This window comes from Lepisosteus platostomus, chromosome 3 (assembly GCF_059453375.1).
Source record: "Lepisosteus platostomus isolate fLepPlt1 chromosome 3, fLepPlt1.hap1, whole genome shotgun sequence".
NCBI classification, from domain to species: Eukaryota; Metazoa; Chordata; class Actinopteri; order Semionotiformes; family Lepisosteidae; genus Lepisosteus; species Lepisosteus platostomus.
The window spans coordinates 48,244,837-48,269,819 of NC_142613.1; the positions used below are offsets into that span (position 1 = coordinate 48,244,837).

At 37.8% G+C, this 24,983-nt stretch overlaps 1 protein-coding gene across 4 annotated transcripts in view; it reads left to right on the top strand.

Annotated features, from left to right (window-relative positions):
- The window catches only part of klhl32 (kelch-like family member 32), an 81,656-nt gene that overhangs the window by 35,588 nt on the left and 21,085 nt on the right, over window positions 1-24,983 (top strand). For all 4 annotated transcript variants that reach the window (XM_088625861.1, XM_088625862.1, XM_088625864.1 and 1 more), the window contains 3 exons: window positions 2,786-2,893; window positions 11,220-11,318; window positions 19,543-19,758. In XM_088625861.1, coding sequence (XP_088481987.1) covers window positions 2,786-2,893; window positions 11,220-11,318; window positions 19,543-19,758 — 423 coding nt within the window. The remainder of the gene's footprint in view (window positions 1-2,785; window positions 2,894-11,219; window positions 11,319-19,542; window positions 19,759-24,983) is intronic.

A 24,983-nucleotide genomic window follows, 5' to 3' on the forward strand; every position in this document is an offset into this window, starting at 1 on the left:
TAAAGGTAGGAGGTGTACGTTTCTGACTAACTTGTATAAAATAATATTAATATCTTAAGCTTTCCCTTGTCACCAGTGCTATCAATGATATCTTATAAATATGTGAACTAAATGTCTATATTTTATGCTTTACTGCAATTATAATGTGATCATAACGCAATTCGGCTTTTTTAGAGGTATATTTTGAAATTGTTCAAATAGAATCCAAAACAAACATTGGTGCCTCACGGTGCTGGGGCAAAGGGTTGAATTCCTGGGGTGTTATCTTTGTTGTCATGTTCATGTTCCTCTCGGTGCTTCAGTTTCCTCCCACAGTCCAAAGACATGCTGGTAGGTTAATTGGCTTCTGGCAAAACTGGCCCTGGTGTTGCATGTGTCTGTGTCTCTGTTTGGCCTGTAATGGTCTAACAGGGCGTTAGACCAAGGTGTATCCTGCCTTGTACCCATTGTTTGCCAGAATAAGCTCCGGCTCTCCCGTGACCCCAGATTGGATAAAGCAGTAAGAAAATGGATGGATGGATATTATACTGCATATACTGTACAGTATAATAAAACATTTTACACTTTATAAAAATTCTAAAAAATCTTTGACGAAAAAGGATGGACTTTATAAGATGATTAAAAGGGACAAGAACCGGTTAAAAAGGACTTCAGTGAATTTTAAGATAAGATACCGCAAGGACCAAGACTAAGTAAAGAAAACTGTCATGGAAGTCAGAATAATTTTTAAAAATATATATTGTTTTCAACATTGCCACAATATCTGAACAGAAGAGAATTAAGTAAAGTGTCGGAGAGACAGAAATGTGCTGTGTGGGTTAATCAGAAAAACTATTTGTGCACATGGTTTTATTCAAAATGATCCCAGCGGGAGATCGGCCACTTTTATTTATGCTGAAGTGACTATAAATTTGTTACGCAACTACTGTAGTAATTACATTAAGTTCTGTTTGCACAATTTTGATAGAGAGATGAAATAAATAATATAACTCCAACAAATTTGAATCCAATCACTGCCTTCAATCAGAAAAACCCATCACGACCATCAAACCTGGTGGTGGGAGTACTGTAGTTTGGGGCTGCTCTGGTACCTCGGGATCTAGACGGCTTGCTAGCATTAATAGAGCCATGAAGTCAGGGTTACATCAGCAAAATTTTGGAGAAGAATGTCAGACCGTCTATTCATCAGCAGAAGCTGAGGCTAAAGTAGGTCATGCACCAAGACAATGACCCTAAAGACACAAGCAAATCTACAACAGAATGGCTGAAGAAGGAAGTTTCACATTTTTGATTGGCCAAGTCAAAGCCCAGACCTTAATCCCATTGAAATGTTTTGGCATGATCTGAAACGAGCTGTTCATGCAAGGAAATCCTCAAATGTCACAGCACTGTAAGGAATAATGGAACAAATGCCTAAAACATTTGCAGGAAAACAAATCTAGTTGAAGTCATTGCTGCTGAAGGAGGTGCCACAAGTTACTGAATCTAAGGGTTCAGAGACTTTTTCACATGTAAATATTTTACTGTTAGATCATTTTGTTCATTAGATAATCCACGTATGTCTTATATCTTTAAATTACACATTTAATTAGGTATCCTAAGATTTTATTAAGACTTCAATAAAAATCGAATTATATTCAGGACTAAAAAGTACAAAAATACAGATCAATCTAGGAGATTCACAAACTTTTTCTCTCCACTGTAGGCTAGCAATGTGTGTGGACACCATTTGAAATAATACAGATTGTATGTCTACAGTACATACTTTGGACTAGGTTGAAGGTGCTGTCTTATGGATTCTGCCCCGTTCCACTTATATAGAAGGAGCTTTTACAACAAGCATGTGCCTGTTCACTTGTGTTTGCATTCTGCTTCGTTGCACTTTAGTCCTCAATTCATCCTAGCTCATCCCACAAATGTTAAATGGAGCTCAAGTCTGCTGTGCATAAAAAGTCACATTCCCATCTTGTAAGAAAGCTGTTTTACATGAGAAGACTTGCATTGTCCAGCTGAAATGTTATCAGTTCAGAATGAACCTAAGGAAGGGCAACAAGTAAGGACTTAATCAATCATTACAATTGGACTTCTGGAGGGAATAGTAACTCTTGCTTGTCCAATCACAATGGGACCTTAACATCAAGTAGTCCGTTGTGCTTACCGGTTAACATATTGTTCTACACATCTGCACCACTGCTGACATTCATCAGGGTGGTCTGCATGAAACCTTGCTTCATCAATAAACAGGACTTGGCTGTACTGCTGGTGAATCCACCTCAGGTTCTGCTCTAACATACCGATGATGGCTTGAAGGTTTTGTTCTACTGATAGGAAGGTTCTTTTCTGTATTTCTTTTGCTTGAATTTCACCAGATGTGACCATCATTAAGGTAAATCACCTAGTCACCAATGCCCAATCAACTATCTCCCTAATGAGATGATTCATTGCTTGCAGTACAGCAAAACTGAGTTTTCCACAGTCAGTCATGTATAAATACAAAATAATCTCAAAAACACTTTAACCAAGATCCAAAATGCTATATAAAATAGAATGATTGTTTCTTTTGATGCTTAGTATATCCTGTGTACATGTTTTTTTTAGTATACACATAAGGCTGTGTTGTGTTGAGTATGCTAAACAAAGTTTGATTTAAGCACAGATTCCTGGAGCAATCTGTTCATTTCACTAAAAGGTTTTGGTGTTTTTATGTCATGTTTAATAAGTATTTGTTTTGAAAAACATAACAAACATGTACTTGAACCATAAATGCCCTTTTTAATTCTTTTAGGCGATGTTCAGTCTGTGTATGGTGGAGAGTGAAGCTGATGAAGTGAATCTGCACGGTGTTACTAGTGTAGGACTGAAGCAGGCCCTGGATTTTGCATATACAGGACAGGTAAGTAGGATTTCCTTACATGGGAAACTACTGTCTAAAACAATACTGTTGTAACATCATGCAACTGTTCTGGTAACATAAATGTGTGTGAAAGGTTTTCTATGCTACGTGGAATTTCATAGTTTTTCTGAGTCGATGTCACAAACTAAGCAGAAATGCAGAACATAGCAGAACTAAGTCACTTCTAAAAGCTCATTGGAAGGGAGGTCTTTCTTTTATATTTTTATTTGTTTATCTCCTTTCTTAGTAGAAGAAAGACTGCTGACTTTGAGTGTTTTACAACTATATCACCCTGCAACTGATATAGATTGGTAACCCACTGAAGTTAAGCAGGTGTGAGCCTGGCCAGTACCTGGATGCGAGACCTCCTGGGAAAAACAGGTTGCTTCTGGAAGAGGTGTTAGTGTGACCAGTAGGGGATGCTCACCCTGTGGTCTGTATGGGTCCTAATGCCCCAGTATAGTGACGGAGACGCTATACTGTAAAAAGGCGCTGTCCTTTGGATGAAATGTAAAACCGAGGTCCTGACTCTTTGCGGTCAATAAAAATCCCAGGGTGTTCCTCGAAAACAGTGTGTTGCCCCAGCGTCCTGGCCAAATTTTCCATTGGCCTTTACCAATCATGGCCTCCTAATAATCCCCATCTATAAAGTGGCTTCATCACACTGTTCTCCCCCACCAAAAGCTGATGTGTAATGAGCATACTGGCACACAGTGGTGGTGGTGGTGGGGAGTCCCCATTACCTGTAAAGTGCTTTGTGTGGAGTGTCCAGAGAATAAGTATAAAGTGTAAGAATTAAGATTAGACACAAAGGGAGCAGTTGAAATGATTGCAAGCAAGAGCGGTACATTCATGCTGTACACTCTTGATCATGTTAAGTGCTACATTGTAAGTTTATTTAAAAACACTGATGTTTTTCAACCCTCTTCGCCCTTGTAGCTAATGGCTTTAAATAAGAAGACCTTTCCCTCGTCCCTGCTTGCAGTTTCAGCGGGTTATGGGAAGATGTGCCAGTGTTGCAAATAAATGACCATTTTTTGTCCATAAAGTTATTCCCTAACAGAATATAGACAAAGGCAGAGTCTTATCTAGGTCAGCATTGAGCTGCGAGTGCATTTGTGTTTTCCACAAAATGAGCAATTTGTCTGTCTGTGTATACTGTGTTACAATCTGTCTGGCAAAACAAACCCTGAACTGCTAGTCCTTACTTGTTAGAAGTAATTGATGCCTTCCTTCTGCCTGACTGTTCTGACCTTTACACCTCCCTTCTTGACTGAGAAAGACATTCTATGCCTGCACTTGACAATCAGACATCTTGGGTTTGAGGATCTGTATCTGTTAGCTGACAAATCTGATTCCTTTGCAACACATGCTTTTGTCCCAGCACATTCACAGACCTGTCAATTACATTACAGTGGACCACTCCTCTTGCATTATACTGTACGTCATAGCCTGGAGGCAAGGGGTTTCACTTTTCTATGTTTGCTTTTCCTTTATCCTTTCATTGATGTGATCTCAAACAGTAGAGTAGTGAGATTACTTTCTGCCATGGTAACAAAATACTTCTCTGCTCTTCAATATCAAACCTTTACATATCCCGATACTGTGACATTGTCAAGGTTTTATCTGCTGAGAATTCGGTAACATCAAGTTAATATGAGAGACATTTTATGTGTTTACTGGTATTTTATTATTGGATAAACACTTATATATGTGTTACAATGTAAACATTATAATGTGTCACGGAGATGATAATAATAATAATACCAATTTCGATTATTATATAGTGGCTAAGCATTCTCGTGACCACTTAGTTCAATAGAGAAACCTGTGAAGTAGTGATAAGTAAAAAGTATCAATAATCCTAGAGATTTACATTCTAGAGAAATTCCCTAATAATGGAAAGAAATCTCATACAAAATAGTGACCAAACTACAGCAGGAGACTAACTCAGCAAACCAGACATTTAGCCATTTTAACTCTCTCTTTTAACAAATAAAAAGCTGCTTCACTGTGTGAATGGGCACTGCCTTTTAAGAACCAGACTTCCAGCAATCTGATGCGTATCCCAGGAGGACAAAAACTAACCAGGTAATAGAATTCTAATGCGACGTAAATGGACAGTATTTTTAGAATTGTGTAAATGTTTATTTCCTCTTTGTGGTAACCACCAGGCAAGAGAAACCCCTCTTTGCCGTATTTTGATACATTTATTGAGTATAGGTTTCCTTCCAGTCTGGCTTTAGTTTAGGGAGCAAGTTTGTCCAGAGTGGTTCCTTTTGTATTATAATGGCTTGAACTCCCTAATACTGAATTTGTCTCTTACGGACTCTTTTGGAATCTGTTATGATTGAGAGACCCAGGTGACCAAGTTTTGGTTCTGATGAGGGCAGAGGGCCCTGGTACTTGGAAATTTTTGTAAACAATAGTTAATGTGTTTGTCTTTATCACTCTTTGTAAAGAAAAAGATATTTGTGCTTTCTAAGTTATTGGCTGTTCTTTTTCTGTCCGAGGATCAAAGAAGACCCATGCCCATAACCAGCTGTCCCTAACTAGTGAGGTATTTTATTATTTAACTTTTAGAAAATTACTTGCTAGGCAGCTGGTGTCGGGATATGATTTTTTACTTTTCACCTTATTTTAAATGTATTTACACCCCTTAATTATGACAATTAGTGCATGACTTTGACTAATCACACATTACCCCTCATCAGTTTGTAACAATTTAATACAAAAAACATTTTTTATCTCACCTGGAAACATTTTACTTTAGGTAGGCTAAAAACCAACATGGTAACTCATTGTTACCATGTTGTTATCTTGTGTTGTAGAGTGGTTCATAAACACTGTACAACACTATATAACAACATGCATTATCTACAATTATGATTATTTGAATAAATGACATCACTGGCAATATAATAAGATTTACATTTAGTCTAAAGAGCAGATAAGAGCAGATCTCCAGGCTGAGAGAATAATGGTGAAAATTGGAAGGACTAGAATTGACAAGGACTTTCTGCTACTCTTCTGCTGCTGCTCAGTAACAGTGGACCTGGTCTGTAAAATTTTATTTTGGTATATGGTTTTCATGCATGTAGTTTTATCACATTGTGTAGTGTTTATGAATAAATTATGTTTTTCTTTACAACAACCGTTACCAGAAAATTTCAGTTAGGTTTCAGTAACAGAAATATTTATATACTTTGACATAGGGATTGATCATAAAGATTGAGCCAACAATCTATATATATGTAGTAGGAAAATCTGTGCAAGCGTCATATACAGTAATTGTCCCTATACTCATTGGAAATACATCTTCAAATGAGAGTCAGTAACTGTCAAAACAAATGTTTTTTTTTTTTACCAAATATCTTAAACATGGTTATACATTCAAGATAAATTAGGATTTTTATAACAACAGTTATTGCATCAAATAATATGCACATCCCATCCATCCTCTGACTGAGATGTTAAAAAGAGGCCCTCATTGCTTGGCCACTAAACATGGCACTGTACTCAAGAGTAGGGGTGATAACTTCAGTTTCTGGCTAAATTATGCTCTGGGTTTACACAATAGCTTCTCCCTAATTTTCCTCTTTAATTCAGTTGATGAAGTCATTTCTCACTTCTCCATATGACCTGTTGCTGGCTCAGAAGAGCCGTCACACGTCAATGCGCAACATGGGCATTGTACTTCAGTGGCTCCCTTCCAGAGTGCAAAGATTTGATTGAAATGATGAAAGTTAAGATTAATTGGTTTAATGATCATCTTTATTAGGAGTCGAACTTGGCCATTTTTAAAACCTTTATTTTAAATTAGTTTTGTCTGAAAAAAGTAATGGAGATAAATTGATTAATATTCTGTCCCTCATTTTAAACGTTTCAATATCTACCAGTCCTGTTAATTGTCAGTGAAGATTTCCTTGCCAATGACATACTGTACATGACATTACATTATAATGCAGGAAAAAATGATTCTTCAGTGGACTGTAAGGTATAGAATTGTATTTACTTAATAAACACTGTGGGAAAATTTATAAAGAAAGGGTTTCATTTGGTTTGAAACGTGCGTGACACCTAGTGGCGTGTTTGTAACTTACAAATACTGTGGTGGTGTTTTATACATCAGATCCTTTAGTTTTTCCACTGCCAGCTCATATTCATTCCATTGCCATTTAACATTGTGATTCAATAATGCACAATTGTAAAGTTTTAACAGAAGCATTTTTACTTTTATCACTTGGTCTTGCATATTAAATAATGTAAAATGAAATATTTCTTTTCAATAAATATGTATTTTCAATACAGATATTTAAACAAAGGGGCATTAACGTCCTTGCGCACAAGGCTGGGTACCATTACGATACTGTATTGCCAGACTGTGCATCTATGGAGTGAACAGCTGTGTAGTAACTTTTGCTATAGTTACAAGAAGTGGCTGTGTGGGGTTTGCTTCTGACACTATACTGTGAAAGGTATTTTAGCTGTGTTCTCATGAAAGTTGCATGCATTTCAAATAAATCAAATATCAAGGATAGAACAGGTACAGAATTTCGGCTTTTGTTTCTGGGTATTATTTTGCATACGTGTTAGGCCATGTTAAAACATTGTCATTTGTTGCCGGCCGACCCCCTATTTCAGGGGAGGATAAGTATTGGAACAAATTAAATTAACATTAAGTTCACATTTGGTTACATGCAATCTGCTTCAAGTCTGCAACCCATCAACATCACCATACTATTGAAATATTCCTTGGAGATGCTTTGCCAAGTTATAACTGTAATCACAAGTGGTAGTTTGGGGGTGTTCCTATGACTTATTTTCTTTTTCAACAAATAAAATGTTCAATATACAGAAATTTTACTTCAGTGACTCGATACGTATGATTTTCACTGTTATGTAGAGCTGGGGAAGGAAAACCTTTAGGCCAGTGGGCCAAATGTGGACATGGAAATTGTACAGCAGCCTCATGTACAAGCAATCTCATGGTTAATTTCACTCTCGCTGCAACCCTCAATAGGATGAGCAGATTTAGAATGGAAACATTAATCAATTTAGAAAATAAGAGATTAAAATATGCTAATATATATTTTTTATTATAAATATTGTATTATAACAGTGTACTAAAATACTGTATTAAAGCCATTCTTACCGTTAAACATCTGAATGATTGAAGATTTCTAAGGCTAAAAGTACTGTATATTAACAGCTGGTGCAATCTGTGCCCATGTACTGTATCTAGGCAGATTCGCTCAGGCTCTCTCAGGTTTATTTAAGAACATTATCTTTCTTATTCTTAAGCCACTCCAGTATTGCTTTGACACTGTGCTTTGACTATTTACTTTTTTAAAATGTGTGGAGTATGTTGTACAGTATACAGTATAGAAAAATATTTATTTTTACTTCATTGTCTCATGACTGCAAGCTTTAAAGCAAGAAAATGTGAAACCTGTACAAGGATCTGAATACTTTTCCAAAGGTCTGTATCTGCATCTTGGAAAATGAGCAAACACTTTATCCTTCATTTTATTTGAGAACTGCACTAATTTGACTTCACAGACTCAAAAAAATAACATTATAGATGTTCATTCAATTAACATTGTTAGTTCATTCAGACATGCTAAGATTTCCACAGTTAAATCACACGCACAGTTTGCTTTGCAGTTCCAGAAAAAATTGTTCTCAGTTTCAATTCTTGTAGTAACGACTTTCTTAAACTGAACTGACAGATGCTATTTTCTGTTTTTAGCAATGATGTATTTGAAAAACTGTTAAAACTCAAAATAGCTGGCATGGGATGGCTGAAAATATCTCACAAGCAGCTAGACTGTGCCCCTAGACTCTTGGTTTGCCTGTTCTTGTTTTAAAGCTTCATATTATAATATACTGTATTTTGATTGGTGGAACTAGAAAAGTATTTTTCTGTATCCGGTCAAAGAGTTGGTTATTGGTGCCTTGAACATGATTTTTTGAAAGTGAAAAAAATCAGCCTACTAGAGCTTGGATGTTGTTTATTGAATCTATTTGAAAGATTTGTTCAGATCAGCAATTCACCTGAAGGAAACAGCACCACAGAATTACTGAAATGAGTTTGATTTGTTGAGTGAAGTGTTATTGACTTGAATAAGAGTAAGTGAATGACTCAGAGACATTGAGTACAATACAAAACAATGGGAATAAACTTTCCAAGAAAAAACAATACTTAAAATATCAGAAACCAAAGAACCCCCAATTGCTGGTGTCTATAGCAGAAACTGGCACACACAAAAGATTTGTGAGACACTATTTGTAGGGGAGCCAACTTCACAGACAGGGCCATTGCTCCTCCAAAAAAAGAATGCTGTAGTCCTTAACTCTGCGCCAGCAGAAGCTATACTTCAGTTCTCTCACCACTATATCTATCTGGTTTTCTAGTTGGTTTCACACATCTATTTTTTGCTTTACAGAAAAGTCTGAAAATCCATCTCAGACTTTCAAGTCCACTTTCAGTCCTATCTGTTAGACAGTACCCTCACATCTATGAAAGCTACAGTACCGGACTCTCCTCTATTCTTTCCGTCATACTACTTACTCTGAGTACTCTCCATGTTGTTACGCAGTCTTGGCAGGCTACTTTTCAGGCTACATGCTCTGTTCCTCATTTCAATAAAAGGGTAAGAGTATTTATATCACCATGTGTTACAGGCTTATCTGCTGCTTGTGATGCTGTTACAGGAGTTTGTTCTAATTCTGGACTGGAGATTTTACTGCAGCGAGAATCGCTATTAGTGTAATCAATTGTAACATAAATCTCTGGGATCTCCTCACCAACACAAAGTTCCTGAATGTCAGATATAATTATTTAAAGGAAACTACCCTGGACATCAACTTTGATTGCAATTAATTACAGTACATTGCCACTAACTGACTTGAATCTATGCCTTATTATATTAAGATGGTCTTCCTGGACCAGTCACCTATTAGTCTTTCCGAAGCCCAGTTCTGCCTAAGAAACAGACCTCCCACTGGTGGATAGTTGGAAGCACTCTAAATCATGCAACTGGACTTGCACTTTCTGAAACTCTGCAACTCGGGACTTTACAACTGCAAAGATCTCCAAACGTAGTGTGGCCACTTCAGAGAGGTCTTGTGTGGCCCTAATGGTTATTTTGTCTTTTCTGGATAAATGTTACTTAAGGTCACCTTTAAAGGTTACTTAATGTACAGTAATATGCAATGTCCTCTGCCAACTGTGTGCCTACTCTTCAATTTAATCTCTTTTGAATCCCCTTTGTCACTTCTACAGTTTGCTGATCCTCTTGTCTTGGTATCATCTGCACATTAGTCTAAAATAGAACTACTGTATATCAGAATATTTATCATTGTGTAAATATAGATCCCTGTGATATTCTATGGGAAAGAAGGCTGAAAGTGACCTCACAAGAGATAGGATTGTTGGTGCATGTGCATCAAATGTGGTTAATGTGCCAATTGAGACAAGGGTTTAGAGGTAATGGTTGGTGGATAAAACACTTTTTTGTGCATGTAGCACAGATGAGGCTGAAAAACCCACTGAATGTCTGCCTATTTATGTCTCATGGAAATCAGTGAATTGGTGAATTGGTGTTCACTAAATGTTCCGATATCTCCAAGCATATCAGTGAAAATGTAATGAAATCAATGCTGTGATGTGTTGCAAAATTGTGGCCATTTGGTCACTTGTTTAATAAACTATTGTCTGTCACAACAATAAAAAATATGAGGCAGGAATAGATCTCATTATTGTGTTAGCATTACTTCCAAATTTAGGAATTAGAAGTCTGATATAAAAATTATATTATATTAAAAGTCTGATATATTTTTTTTAAAAACTTGATGGATATTTATAAAATACAACCAATTTTGCACCTTATTTCAAAATCAATATGTTGTGATGCCACGAAAGAGTCTGTGCAAGATTACTCTTGCAAGATGATTCTTTACTTTTCTCGAAGTGCCAGCCAAACAATGTTTGATACTGGCATTCACTAGAGCACATAACACCTGTGCCCCCTGCTCCAGCCTATACAAGTCGATCGCTGAACTAGGAAGAGAGCACAAGAACAAGTGACACATATCGTGAAGACGGGATCCTGCAGATGCTGTGCTGAGATAGAAGACTCTGTGCTGTGATAAATGCTCCTGAATATGGAGCTCTTTGTATAGAAGCTGGTAAACATCTTACCTAACCAAATTATTATTAGTTAGGGTCCAAGTATAAAGTACAAACCAAGTACTATGAATATCAATATAAGTACTACAGCATGCCACTATAAATATCAATTTCTTTTTTCTTCTTTTTTAGATATTGTTGGAGCCAGGTATCATTCAAGATGTACTGGCAGCAGGAAGTCATCTTCAGCTGCTGGAGCTCCTCAGCCTGTGCTCTCAGTATCTCATTCAGGTAGGCAAAAGGCATGTTCTTATAGCTACTCCAGGGCTTGAATGAGGGACAGGAGTGTCCAGGTGATCATGGGAGATAGGTAAACCTAAATTGGGTCTTAGTTAAAGAAGTGACTGCATGCAGTTGTCCATGTGTCACAGAGCATTATCCCTTCTTCCTTTGTACCCTGTGCTTCTTCTCTTTCCCCTTTGTCATGCCCAGTACACCTAGAGAGCGCTCTACTTTCCTCCTATTCCTAGTTCCCTGTGATTATTCTTGTCTTTCTGGTGCGTCTTGTTGTGTAGCCTATTTATTTCCTGCTTCTGCTCTGCTACTGGCTCAGCATTGACGTTCGGATGTCCTGAGACCCGCCTAGCACCAGGTCGCCCCACGTCCGCTACCTGAGGGGATAGGTTTCTATACGGCATTTCCTGAACAGCTGAGCCCGGGCTAACCCCCGTCTCGCCGCTACGCGTAGGGTCTTTTCGCTCTCCTGTCATTCCACAGTTCGTCCTTTCCGACATCCTTGACACCCATGTTTCAGGTCCAGATCAGCCTGTTCAGTACCCCCACACAGTCTAATGTGTCACCACTAACTATGTGGTAATTGATTAACTATGTCATTCATTGATTGTCACCTGCCATACTGCTTGCACATGGAAAGCTTGGAGACCTTGATTAAAGGAAGAACATAGACACAAAGTGGAGAAAAAAGCACACCAAACCCTGACAAAAGCACTTGCCATTATATGTGGAATATAATACAAATCTTAAAATCACAGTGAGATAACCAGGGAAAGACCTATGAAGAGAACTTGCTTTCACTGAAACAAAAATGGCTTAATACGGTGATAAACAGATTAAAAAAAATACACGTTTTATTATAGCAAAAATTATTGAATTGAGCATTCATGTAGCAAGGGGTCGGTGTATATCTTTGCGCATTTTTTTTACGCTTGTTGAACGAGATGCTCCAACAATATTCTTTTTAACAGAACTGGGACCTAAATAGTGTACAGTAACCGGAATATGATGTTATATACTGTATTAGTAGAGTTAATGCCAACAACATCCCAATGTTAGAGGATAATGAGAAATATTAACTGCATTTAAATTTAGTGAAGACAAAATGCTAATTGCATTTGAAAGGAGGTTGCAAAACAACAAAAATGAACAATACACAATCAAGAAAATAGTTTTCGGGAGAACACTGAGAACAGTGAAAATATGGAGAATTATAAACTCTGCTTTTCACTCTAATCATAACTGAGTGTTCTTGTCAGGGTTATGAAAGATTTATTTATTGTGTCAGACACTGGGGCTGTAAGTGTTCTTATGCTCCCTGATCCTAGTATGGTTTTTGATACAGTAAAGCATTCATTGTTACTCAAATGCTTGCAAACATTATTGTCCGTCAATGGTACGTTTTTTTTTAGCTATTTCCACTCATATCTGACTGGCAGGCAGCATGTTGTTTTTCCTTGGTCTTCAAAAATCCCCCATGGCCCCAGTCAATCAAGGTGTGCCTCATGGTTCAGTCTTGGGCCCATTGCTTTTTATTATTTATATGCTTTCTCTCGGTCATATTATATACAAACTTGGTCTTCAGTTTCATTGTTATGCAGATGATACTCAGATGTAGGCTAATACCTTTTCCCCCCCCTGATATTCCTCCTCTGTCACTTATGTCTTCTCTGTGTGACATGAAGCTCTGGTTGACATAAAACGTCCTAAAGCTAAATAGTGACAAGAAATTGGTAGCAAATGTCAGCTGGAAAAGCTGGAGAGCTTCACAGTAATACAGTAGTTGAATGCTTCCCATTCACACGTCAGCCATAGTCAGAAATATGGGAGTCACACTTGAACTTCTCCTGTCTTTTGAGCCCCATGTGAAAAATTTGACATCTTTTTACACCTGGGAAATATTGCCCACATTAGGCAATTTCTATTTATGTCCGATGCCGAGGTCTTGATTCGCACATTTATAACATCAAGGCTTCATTTCTCCAACTCTTTACTCTATGGGCTCCCAAACACTCTTCTCAGTAAGTTGCAAATGTTCAAAACTCTGCAGCTAGCCTTCTAACTCCCACAAGACACTGGAAGCACATCACTCCTACACTTTAATCACTACATTGGTTGCCTATAAAGTCATGTATTCAGTATAAGATCTTGTAACTGACTTTTAAGGCGTTAAATAATCTGGCTCCATCATACATATCTAAACTGTTTATAACTATAGATAACTCATGTTTACATTCCCTCCCATAGGCTCCATTCAGTTGAGGCTGGTCCTTTGCTTACTGAAAAACCGGACTAATCTTGGACTTTCTGAGACTGTTCTTTTCCTGCCACTGCTCCATTGTTATGGAATGCCCTTCCTTTGACTCTTCGAGATATTCTTTGACTCTTTTCAGATCTAAACTTCAAACTGACCTTTTTACTAGGTCCTATGTTTGACTGTCTTAAAGTTTATCCTGTATGTTCTCATTTCTTTGTTTCTTTTACTTTTTAATGCATTTTTATAACTGTATAATCCTTGGTTTTGGAAAGGCACTTTATGAATAAATGTTATGCGTAGATATCAAATATTTGATGTTAGAATGCAATTTTTGAAAATCGTGCATTAAATTGTGATCACCAAAAACAAAACAGTAGCTTCAATTTAAACAGACCTTAACAGTTTCATATTGTTATACAGACTTCCCTATCAGCTTTCTCTGAGCAATGAAAGCTTTTGTGGAGCCCTGAGAGCTTTTGTGGAGCAATGCACAAACAATCTAACACATTGGTTCTTTCAATTACACTGGTGATAACGTACACTTTAAAATGCCTCATATAAAACAACACACTGTGTACATATGTACAGTACTCACATTTATATTGCTAAACACATATTACCTTATATATTCCATGACACATACTTATCATAATTACAACAGGAAATCCTGAATTACCTTTTTTTAGGTCATTAATCCAGTTGAAGAATGAATGTTAAAGTACTTCACAAACAATCTGATCACAACCATTTGTGATTAATAGCTTTAACTAACATTTCAGTTACGTAGGAATTGTTATGGGAGCCGGTTCTGACTCCCGTGTAGTGCGTAGTTAAAGACCCTATGTGTGACAGTATAATCCGGAAGGGTCTGGAGAAGGACATCAGGGGAAGATACTGCAGGGTCAGGATGGGTTGACAGACAGGGGGGAGGCAACCAAGTCCAAAGGGGTCCAAAAAGGGGTTATCAGGGTGCAGTCCGTTGTCCAGAGGCCGGGAGATCATTCTGGGACGAAGACCATTAAAATCCCCGGGAAGGGGAACTGAGACCAGGATCACAAAACCTTAACGGGACCAGGCGCTCCGAGCCCCGGCCTCAGAAGGTCAGGACGCCTGGGGAAAAGGCCTTGCCCTCAGGCTTCTCCTGAGCACCGTGGATAGGCGGGCCTTCAGATGTCCGTCTTCCAGTGCTGAGCCCGGAACTGCGGAGACGCTATGCTTTTAACCAAAATACGAACAAGACACACCAGGAAATAATAGATCCTAATCATAACAGAAAAGGGTAGGAGCGCCCTCTAGAGGAAGGATGTGGAACAGGAATATACATTATGAAACAGGGAGGTGTAAAACTCTGCTGTGCAGTCAACCAGCCTTTAGGTGAGGTGGGGATATGGTATTGGCTGTCCAGGGAGTGGTGCTTTGTGTGCTTGGAGTCTGTAAGCATCCGTGATCAAACCCCTACAGGAGCAATAAATATACAGTACAAACAGTAAACATAAACAAATAACACAACATATTTTTATTCTCTTCTCATGAAAACTGGACATAGCTTCTTACATGTGCCTGATCATTATCAGTTAAGTACACTTTTCCTTAAAATTACACTTTTTCCACAGGTTCACAGAAATTATTAAATTGCATTATTAATTCAGTTAAATTTCACCTTTATAGACCCTGTGCCTGTGTTTCACTATTGAGACTAAAATATTCCTCTTGGATGATCCTATCTGTTTCCTTCAGCATATAATTTACTTCTTATATTATATACATCTCAGACTTTGATGACATCATTTAATTAATTTAGTAGATAAGAAGTCAGTTCATTTGTGTCATTTGTGTTTTCTAAATCTTAATCCTAATTCGAAGCAGCCTCTATAACATGCTTCTTTGGCACTGGAAGAAACAGAAATTGGTGGATTTTTTTTTTCATTTCCTTTCACCATTGCTAAAATGATTGAGTGAAGTAGTGTACTGTACATCTGCAGTTTAAAGTTTAATCCTGAAAGGAAAATAAAATACATTTGGGGAAAAATGTTGTTTTAATGTCACTGTCATCACAGTGCAAGTAATATATTATACAATTGCACTGTACTAACATAACACCAGGACCCCTGACCAATAGAGCGAGCGCCTCAATGTACCTTCTGTGTCGGTTTTTGCCAATACCTAGTGCTGTTTGATCTGAAGTCAGTTCTCTGCACAAATTGGATATGGTATGAGTTTTTAGCACTGATAACACATGCTGCTGTCTCTGCAGTCTAAAGAGAAGTAGATAACACTCATATAATTAATTAAAAACTTATATTGTTTTTAGAAAAAAACGTTGTGGAACAATTTTGAAAATAATGGATAACAAACCACGAAAAAAGTCTTAAAAATGAATCTTTTGTTGTGAGGCAGTCATCTCAGTCAATTTGAATCATAAAGTGCATCATTCTCATTAATCCAGCAGACAAAACTGTGATTTTTTGCTTCTGTGCATTCAGTAGTCTTGTAAAAAACGTACAAAAATTATTTTAGTTGTTCACAATTTTTACATGCTCCATACTGCATATTACAACATTTACCTTATTTGTATAGTAAACATAAATGCTATTAACTTTACCGTAAAATGATTTGGCATATCTTGCTTGTTTGGTACTTATTGTGATATTAAAACTCTGTCAACCTGTTTCGTGAATGAACCCCGAGTATAGTTTTCTATTCTCTGTCCTAAATGTCTAATATCCATTGTGCAGTTTATGTTAAAACATAAAACCTTCCGTGTGGCTCAACTGATCAACCGTGGTCTACGGCTCTCGCCTGAGCCATAACCACGGTTTCGATCCTAGATCATGTCACTAACCGACTATGACCTGGATTCCCAGAGCAGCAGTGCTCTATTGGCTGAGGAGAGCTTACTCGCCGTATCCTCCAAGGCACGTACGGACCTGCGGCGCTGTTTGTGAAGGACACGCCCCTCCTCCCGTGTGTGCGGAGGCACCCCTGCGGGACTGTGCTTCTTGGGATATGTGAAACGGGAGTGTCTTGAAGGTAGGCGTGTCTGCCTACACTTCCTCGTCCCTTCCCTGCTGCGCGCTATGGTGTGAAAGACAACTTATCCGTTTCAAATCAGGTGGATCCATTTTTGTAACAAAATTCTAAAAGTTTCGAAATTTAAAAAAAAATAGACCTGAATCTGAAGCATTGAAAATATGCACTTGGGCATATTTAAAAAGTTAAGCAAAGCGCATTAACGGTGTTAAAGACGTAAAAACGTAATTTCGCTTATTGACTAGAATGAACAAAAAGACAATTCTGGTGAAGTACATAAATCTCTGTATTTTACTATCCACAGGAGAGTAATGCAACAGCATTCGATATCTGATTTTTAATTGCTGTTAGAACTGAAAGTACATTTTACTTAACTGTAAAATTTGATCCAGCTGTCAATTACAAATAGCAAATCCAGTTCTTGACAGCAGGGAAAGCAATAAGATGCATTTGTTAAGCAGCTGGTTTCTATTTTAAGACAGGTCCAAAATGTAATATAAAGTATATAAAGCACAGATAACAGATAAGAAAACTGTAAACATAGTGGTAACTTAATGTAAGTCACAAGTTAAAAGAGCACGTACTGTACAGTAGCTGTTTTATTGCCCTGCGTAAAATAAAACAATGAGCTCACATCAACAGCAGATGGCAGCATTCCACTGTTTTCATTCAATACCTCAGGTCTCTCCTCTAGCTCAGATGATAAATTTGGTTTAATAATAGAGACCGCTGGTTTAATCAGCTGTAAATTACCTTTATTTGCCTAACACTATCTAATGTATGGTGTAATTTTAAAGCAGATTACAAAAAAAAGCATTCACTGGCAGCTGATTCTTAGGTTTGCTGGTAGTGGTGAAGGCCATTTATCACTCTGCATTGCAAAATTGGTCATTTGTTCTTATTGAATGCAGATTACACCCAGGTTTCACAAATAAGGTGACACACTCACACGAAAGTAATTGCAGGGTTCATCTCCATTTCTTTATGTATCACTCATTAGGTTATGAATTAAATACATCTTATTAAACAAGGAGCATGTCCAATAATGATACTGTAAAGGGAAATTATTATCTCACTGCTGGAGGTGTATTTTATCTGTGCACATTAATTTGTTCTTAAACAGCATTAATTCAGCACTTTCCTGTGCATGAGGAATGCATCCTAAAAGATGGCGGGTTAACATACAGTGAACAGCTCCAGTTTAACTGTGGCAATATTTTAATTCAAGGCTTATCAGTGTCACTTCCTAAACAAAATCCTCTGCCTGACTAACAGGATAGTTATCTTTTTTATTCCGTTCTGTGGCATTTTTCTTTGTTCTTATTAGCTTGTGCTTTATCCTGTTTATTTGGAAACCCAGTCATTTTAAGTTAAAAAATACAAACAGCTAAGCAGAAAATGCTATTCATTACACTATGTAGTTCTGTAGTGCACATCCATTGTATTTACTTTCTGTATTTTCTGTAGAAACTCAATACTGAAAGAAAAGAATGTAAACTAAATAACATGAAGCATACAGAAGTCTTCCTGCCCCTTAATTTACTGAAGTTTGGATACTATTGTCATTGTAAACTGATATTTGTATGGATGAAGTGATAGAGAACAGCAGTCAAATATCTCAGTATTTCTAGTCTGGGCAATTTTGATATCAAGAGTGTTTCATATTGAAACAAAGGGTGGAATAGGAGGTCATGTAATTGCTTCCTCTTCAGAGCTATGGGTCTGAGCTAAGAGAAGCTCCCAAACAGACTAGGGGCTTTTCTTTACTGATTATTTTTTATTTTTCATTGATTGCTGTTGCTGTTGTGCTCTGCCTCTCATGAATGGATTGGAGTAAACATTCACTTTTAAAAATATCTATAGTAAAATACATAGAATAACAAATCCTACTTAATAACAGAATTGCTGTTAATCTTTCAATATAATCCAATTTTGTGCTATTCAGATACCTGTCCTTTTTTTTTACTTAAGCAGGGTCAAAGAAATGGGCCATAGTTATTTGTTGAATGCAAAACTAAAAAAGAGTATTAAAGAGATGGCTTTGAACATTAAAATATACTACGAAGAAAAAAATACCTGAGAAAAAATCTTATTAAATTTTGAAGGTTAAAGTTCAGTGTAAAAAAAATAGATGGCTTGAATCTTGATTTATTTTTCTAATAATACATCACTGTAAGATACAACTTGGCACTGTTGTGCTTTAAAATCATTCTGCTGCCTAACATAATTTCTACCTTTTCATGCATGCAGTTACATGACATGGTAATCATTGGTTTGTAATCGTAAAATACGAGGTAAGATCAGTTTTTTGCTATTCAATTTAAATTGTACTTGCCTTCCTCTAAAAGAACTTTCTGTTCAATGCAGCCTGAAACATTTTCTTCATTACATTTACAATCAGTTCTGTTAAGTGAAGAGGGTTTTTAACAAAACATTTGTTTTTTGTTCCTTGTATATAGTATATAGTAATGTCTAATAAAACCACAGCCATTATTTTTGTTGTTGTTAACTTTACTTGTCTGGGTGTTTTGCATTCTCTTTTTAAATCTCCAGTATCTACAGAAACGACGCAAAAAAACGACCTTTGTTCTTCCAAATGTTCACTGAACCTTGCAATGCATTTTGTTTTAGATGTAGATGATGATGCGATTACTCATATTTTTAGGACTTGCATATACAGTATTTTAGTATACTGTACTTGGTATTTACTAAATATATTTTATACAAAGGAATGTATAATTACAGTATTTGTCCCTAGAGTTAAAAATTTACTAGCAAGCATCTATGTGTATTTATTGTCAGTTTGAATACAAAGTGGGTCTTGACTGTTTTTATTAATGCCTTCCTTTCCCCAGCGCCTGCCTTGTATAGCACCGTCTCTCTCTATACCTGCTGGTAACCCCGCTGGCCGATGTGCTTTGTGTTTGGCTCCAGGAGCTGAACAGTTTCAATTACCTGGACCTGTACAAGCTGGCCGACCTGTTCAACCTGACGCCACTGGAGGAGGCGGTGGTGGGCTTCCTGGTGAGGCACCTGTCCGAGCTGCTGAGGTCCCATGAGGAGGAGGTCCTGCTGCTTCCCTACAAGCTCCTGCGGGAGGTTCTGAAGAGCGACCGGCTCACCTCGCTCAGCGAGGAGCAGATCTGGCAGGTAACGAGCAGATGTCAGTGCTACCAGATGTCTGCTGCCGAGTTCTGCTGTATCGAAACCACGTCTTTTTGGCGGTTTGATGGATTTTTTCATATCAGCATGTATCTAGCGGTGTGTTTGTTTATTAATCCATCCATGGTTTCTCATGTGTTGATTATGCTGCTCTTGACACTACCTGACACTCCAGCATTCTGGTCTTTCTTTGTCCTCTGATTTCTTTCTCCTCGGATGAAGACTGTTCTCCTTGAAAGGAATATTTGTTTGGACATTCTCCCCTTTGGTCTACATTTGACCACTGACTGCACTGTGAGGTTTTCTCATGTGATATGTGCTCCTAGTATATCACTTATCCAGACCTCCTGTAGAAAACATATGGAACCTAGTTGATATGACCCTGTTGGTTGCTTGCATCAGTGTATGTACAAGTCTTCATATAATGTTTAAATGTATACATAATTTTATGCCCTTTCGTGTAAAACATTTGATGGCAGATTGAGTGTGACATGTCATTAGGTCACAGTGCAGCTGAGCAGACCCTCACTCAGTATCACCTACCCTAAAATGTCAAACAGGCCAGGAGCTGGGCTCATGAATGTGACCATCTCTGTGCATACCAGCACAGATGACATGACCGTTTCTTTCTTTTCACCCCAACCTTAGAGCTGTGCTGGGAAGATATGACAAATTACATGATTAAATTTGATCATATGTGACAAATTGTATTATATGTAGGTACATGTTAGTATGTAAAACAAAGCCAACACATTGCAAAAATATTAGCTTATAAATGTCCCATGTCAAATATTATAGTTAAAAGAAATCCTGGTTTAAATTTCTCTGTAAAGCAAATATTGGTCTAATATACAGTACAATGAGAATATTTTTCATGATACTAATGCAAATTATACCTAGGAAATTGAATTGAATGTTCAGGCTTTATAGTTTCTTGCTATTGTGTGAAATGTGTTTTATTTTCATAGATGAATCACAAATTGTGTGCTACCCTAAACCTGATATTTACTCTGGATCCCCAATCCCTTGACACCCAGTTTCTTCTCAAGTCGGGGTGCCTGGACAGTGCCTTTAAAGCTATAGACAGCCATGGAATGCAAAGTGGGGCTTTCCCCTCACTTTATCTTTCGGCAGCTATATTTGCAGAGCTGCTTTCCATGCTTCCCAGTTCTCTGCTGAGCAGGCCCTCATTAGCATATGAAACAAAATGCAGAACAAAGACGCCCGCTGTGGTTCAACACGCCAACTTCTGAAGGTTCTGACCCTGCGCTGCGGAGATCAGTGCCCGACAAAGCCAGGTTCAGGTCAGGGGCCGGAGCCGGCGGAGGGGTTCTCCGACAGCCCGGTCCCGCCAGGCGGCCCGAGCTGGCTCCTTTCCCACCGGCCGCTCAGGAAGGGGAGCCTCGGCACGCCCAGCCTCAGCCGTTGTGTGCCCCGGTGTGTGACTGATCCGCCGGAGAGATCCTTTCAAAGTGCAGGCAGAGGAAGACAAAAGGATGTAAATAAGTGTGGCAAAGCGCAGAAGCCCATCGAGCCCTGAACTGACACCATTGATGTGCTAATAGGGAGCCATCTAGCATGAACTGTTCTCTTTCTTTTTATTTCCTACACACAGCTTAAAGACAGTTTCTTTATTCCGACTGTTCAGATAGCATTGTTGTTTTGAATATGCGTATGCGCTGTAGTTAAAAGGTACTAGAAAGAGGCATAACCTTGGTTTCAGATTCATCAACAGCACGGCATATGTCCAATGATCAAAACATGTTTTTTTCACCTCCCTTCTAAACATCCTGCACGATGAAGCACATTAATATGAGATATGATGGGATGCAGTGCACGGATAGCCAAGTGATGTGAATAAAGATAGATCTCATGGTGCTGAAGGATCATTAATTGTTATTCATCATAATTTAAGAACAAACAGTTGTAGGGATTTTTTTATTTAAGCACATTTACTTGTTAACTCAGTTTGAAGCTAACACCGATTGCACTTACAGCCCCAAAGCATCTTGACTAAAAGCAAGATTTCATTTTTCTTTCATTTTATAAATTAGAACCCAGTATGTGAAATAATTTACAATAAAATATACTTTTACCTTGTCCTGTATATAGAACCTAAAGTATCCATCCTTGGGTATCTCATTCTTGTGTAAGCATATCCTTCTTACAGTAATGTTCCTAATTACAATAATTTTCTACACTTTTCAGGCAGCAGTTCTCATTGATTTTTCTGCTGGGTCATGAAGTTGTATTTGCTTTATCTTTAGGTATCAAGAATGTACAACAAATGCAATGTCTATGAGTCCCTGTAGACGTCTTAATCACGCAATAACACACCGTACGTGTAGTGGCAAAGGGGGCCCACAGAGAAAGCCTAATGTATGCATACTTTGAGCCATTTTTATCGCTGGCAGCATGTATCGTCCCTTCTGCAAGAGATCAGACACTGAACAGCTGACTGAGATCCTCGGGGCATTTTCTCTTTGTAATCGTTTTGAAATTTATCTGTGCGTCAGACAGAAGGGCAAACAGTCCCCGGAGGCCTTTTGTGTCAGTCGAAAGTCTAGACTGGGGCAGCCCCATCTGGGGATCAGAGGCATGACCTCTCAATCCACTAGCCGCTAAGCAATTTGGTCAGTTTAATGCCTGTTTTAGGCAAACTCATGACAGGTCCGCACTGCTCGGTGTGAGGTTTCTGTCCCTAATTGACTGGGCAGGGGTCTGAGGCTGGTGCTAAGAATGCTTTTTTTCAGAGTAGATAGAATGGATACCCCCCTTTACAGGATTACTATGTTCAGGAGAATGGCTCCAGCATAAAGTGAAGCTGTTAAGTTCCCGCAAGAGGTACAGATAGCATCTGAGCCTTGTTCATTACTAATTACTTATCGACTGGTCCCTTCAGGTCAATTCATTTTCTTCAAAGCTTTAACGCCTTCTACTGCTATGTAAGGGGTGGCATTTTGAAATTCTCTTTGTAGGGTCTGTGGTGAACAGTCACGTGACCCATACCAATATTTTTACTGGGGTCATTGTGGCTTTAAGCAGGATTACCTGACAAGGTGAAAAGCAGGCTTTCTTCCAAGGCTGAGTTATATTACAGTAGTCCTCTGCACTTGTTCAGGGTTTTCAGCTCATTCATGAAAGCATTTATTAGGTGTTTAGGAGTAAAGAGATGGTTATTCTTTCTTACTAAAATATGTTAGTTTAACTGCGTAAAATAAAGACAGATTATTCACACAAAGGATTATTGTCTCATATATAGTTGATTTTATATGCTTAATAGGAGTTTTATATGAGCTCTGTATGACTTGTTGGCAAACACATCCCCAGACTTTCTTAGATTTTTTTTTTAATTTTGTAAACTTGAGTTTGCATCCTGGTACTCTTGTAGCTCTCATCTTAATAGTTATAATGATTGGTAGTGTTAGAAAATATGCAGAACATGAATGCATTTTTTGTCCCTCTAAAGGTTTTAGCATTTTGTAGATGAAAGTTTAGGTTATTTTGATGGTGATAAAAAATCAATGACGAGATTATACGTATACTGTATATAGCCTAGTTCTAGGCTACTGCTCATTTTGTGTTGCAGTGTGCTACTTTGTATTATCAAACACCTGAGACACGTCAGCAGACCCAGACCCAGCTGAAGTCAAGACTTCGATCCACTTGCCAATCATAATTTCCTAAAACCAATACTTTGATGTTGCCAGAAGCCTCTGGCAAATAGAAAGACACCATCAATTGATGCGTTGGGAATTTCTTGTGGTTGGGGAGGATGTTTGAATCTGGGCTTCCATCTGTCGGGGCTTGCTTTGACACTAGAGCAGTGCTTTCTGACGGCAGGCAGGATGCTGTGCAAGTCACTCAGTATTGAAACTGGGATCAGTTAGGATATTAAGGGAATTTTCCTATCCAGTGCTATTTTCTTTGGCTTGGATAAAATAGAATCTATAAAAAACACAGTACTATTTCAGCCATTAAAAAAATAAATAAATAAAGGTAGCAATTGTTCCTTCAATTGGTGGGACCACTCATTACACTTACTTGACTGGTAGTTTTATTCCATCATCAGTCACAGCAACCTGCTGCATTTAAAATGCACAATGGAACAGGAGCATTAAGACTGTTTTGTGCTCTGGTTGGAAGGAGAATTCTCCCAGGGGTCGGTAAATTAATTGAGCCAGAGCTCAAAGGAAGGGAGAGTTACACTTGCTAGACCTCAGAAGGCAGATTATTATATTTACAGTGTTACATTTGTGTAATGTTCCATATGTATTTAGAAATTACTTTTAACACAATTTATCAGAGGAGAAAAAATGCTGATCGTTTCACAATTTTACATTTCAGAGCAGCAACCAGGATTTAATATACACTTACGCAACGCCATAATTTAGAATTCTAACTGCAAAATAAATTGCTGATGATTTAAATGCGTCTAATGACTTTCCTTTTTCCCTGAGACTGTTAATTTTCTAAAAGACTATAGATGACATAGCTTATAACAGCAGTGATAGTGGCAATACTTAATAATGTCTTATTTTTGGCTGTAGTAAGGTGTTTTCAAGATAGGTGTTGAATACAACCCTATTGTAGCCAAGCACGTTGAAACCATTCATTACCACTGTGCTGTATACACCTCCCCCACCCGAATGATTTATTCATTCGAAGAATAAGGGATGGGGGATTGCAGGGTAGAATAAAACACCCTTTTTTGTGGATTTATTAGGTGTATTTTATTAATTTATTTATATATAATAATATATAAATAAAACATAGATTATTATTATGATCAGTATTTTTTAATTGATTTAGTTCATTAAGTATTAGGTTATACATCTTTAACTACCCTCAGCAAATAAACACACGATATCTATATGCTTTTACTGTGTTGACATGAAAAGAATTAGATGAAGTATTTTATCTTCAAGAAGTTAATGGTTATAAGCCCTCGATTACAGTGGGAATACCTTGTTATTTGAAAGCTTCTAAAATTCTTTTTCTGAAATAGTTAACCCTAAGATTTAGAGAAATGAGACAAATATTTAATAAAGGCCCATGAGTAGATGTTTTAGAATTACAAGGATCTTCTTTCGCTAGTTGAGAAAATGCCTTTATGCTTGTACTACAGTGCTGAAGAAATCAAATCATCCTGCCTGTAATGCCTCGAGTGCAGTTAAGTTGCCTGGATTTCTGCTGAGGTTATACTGTTAATG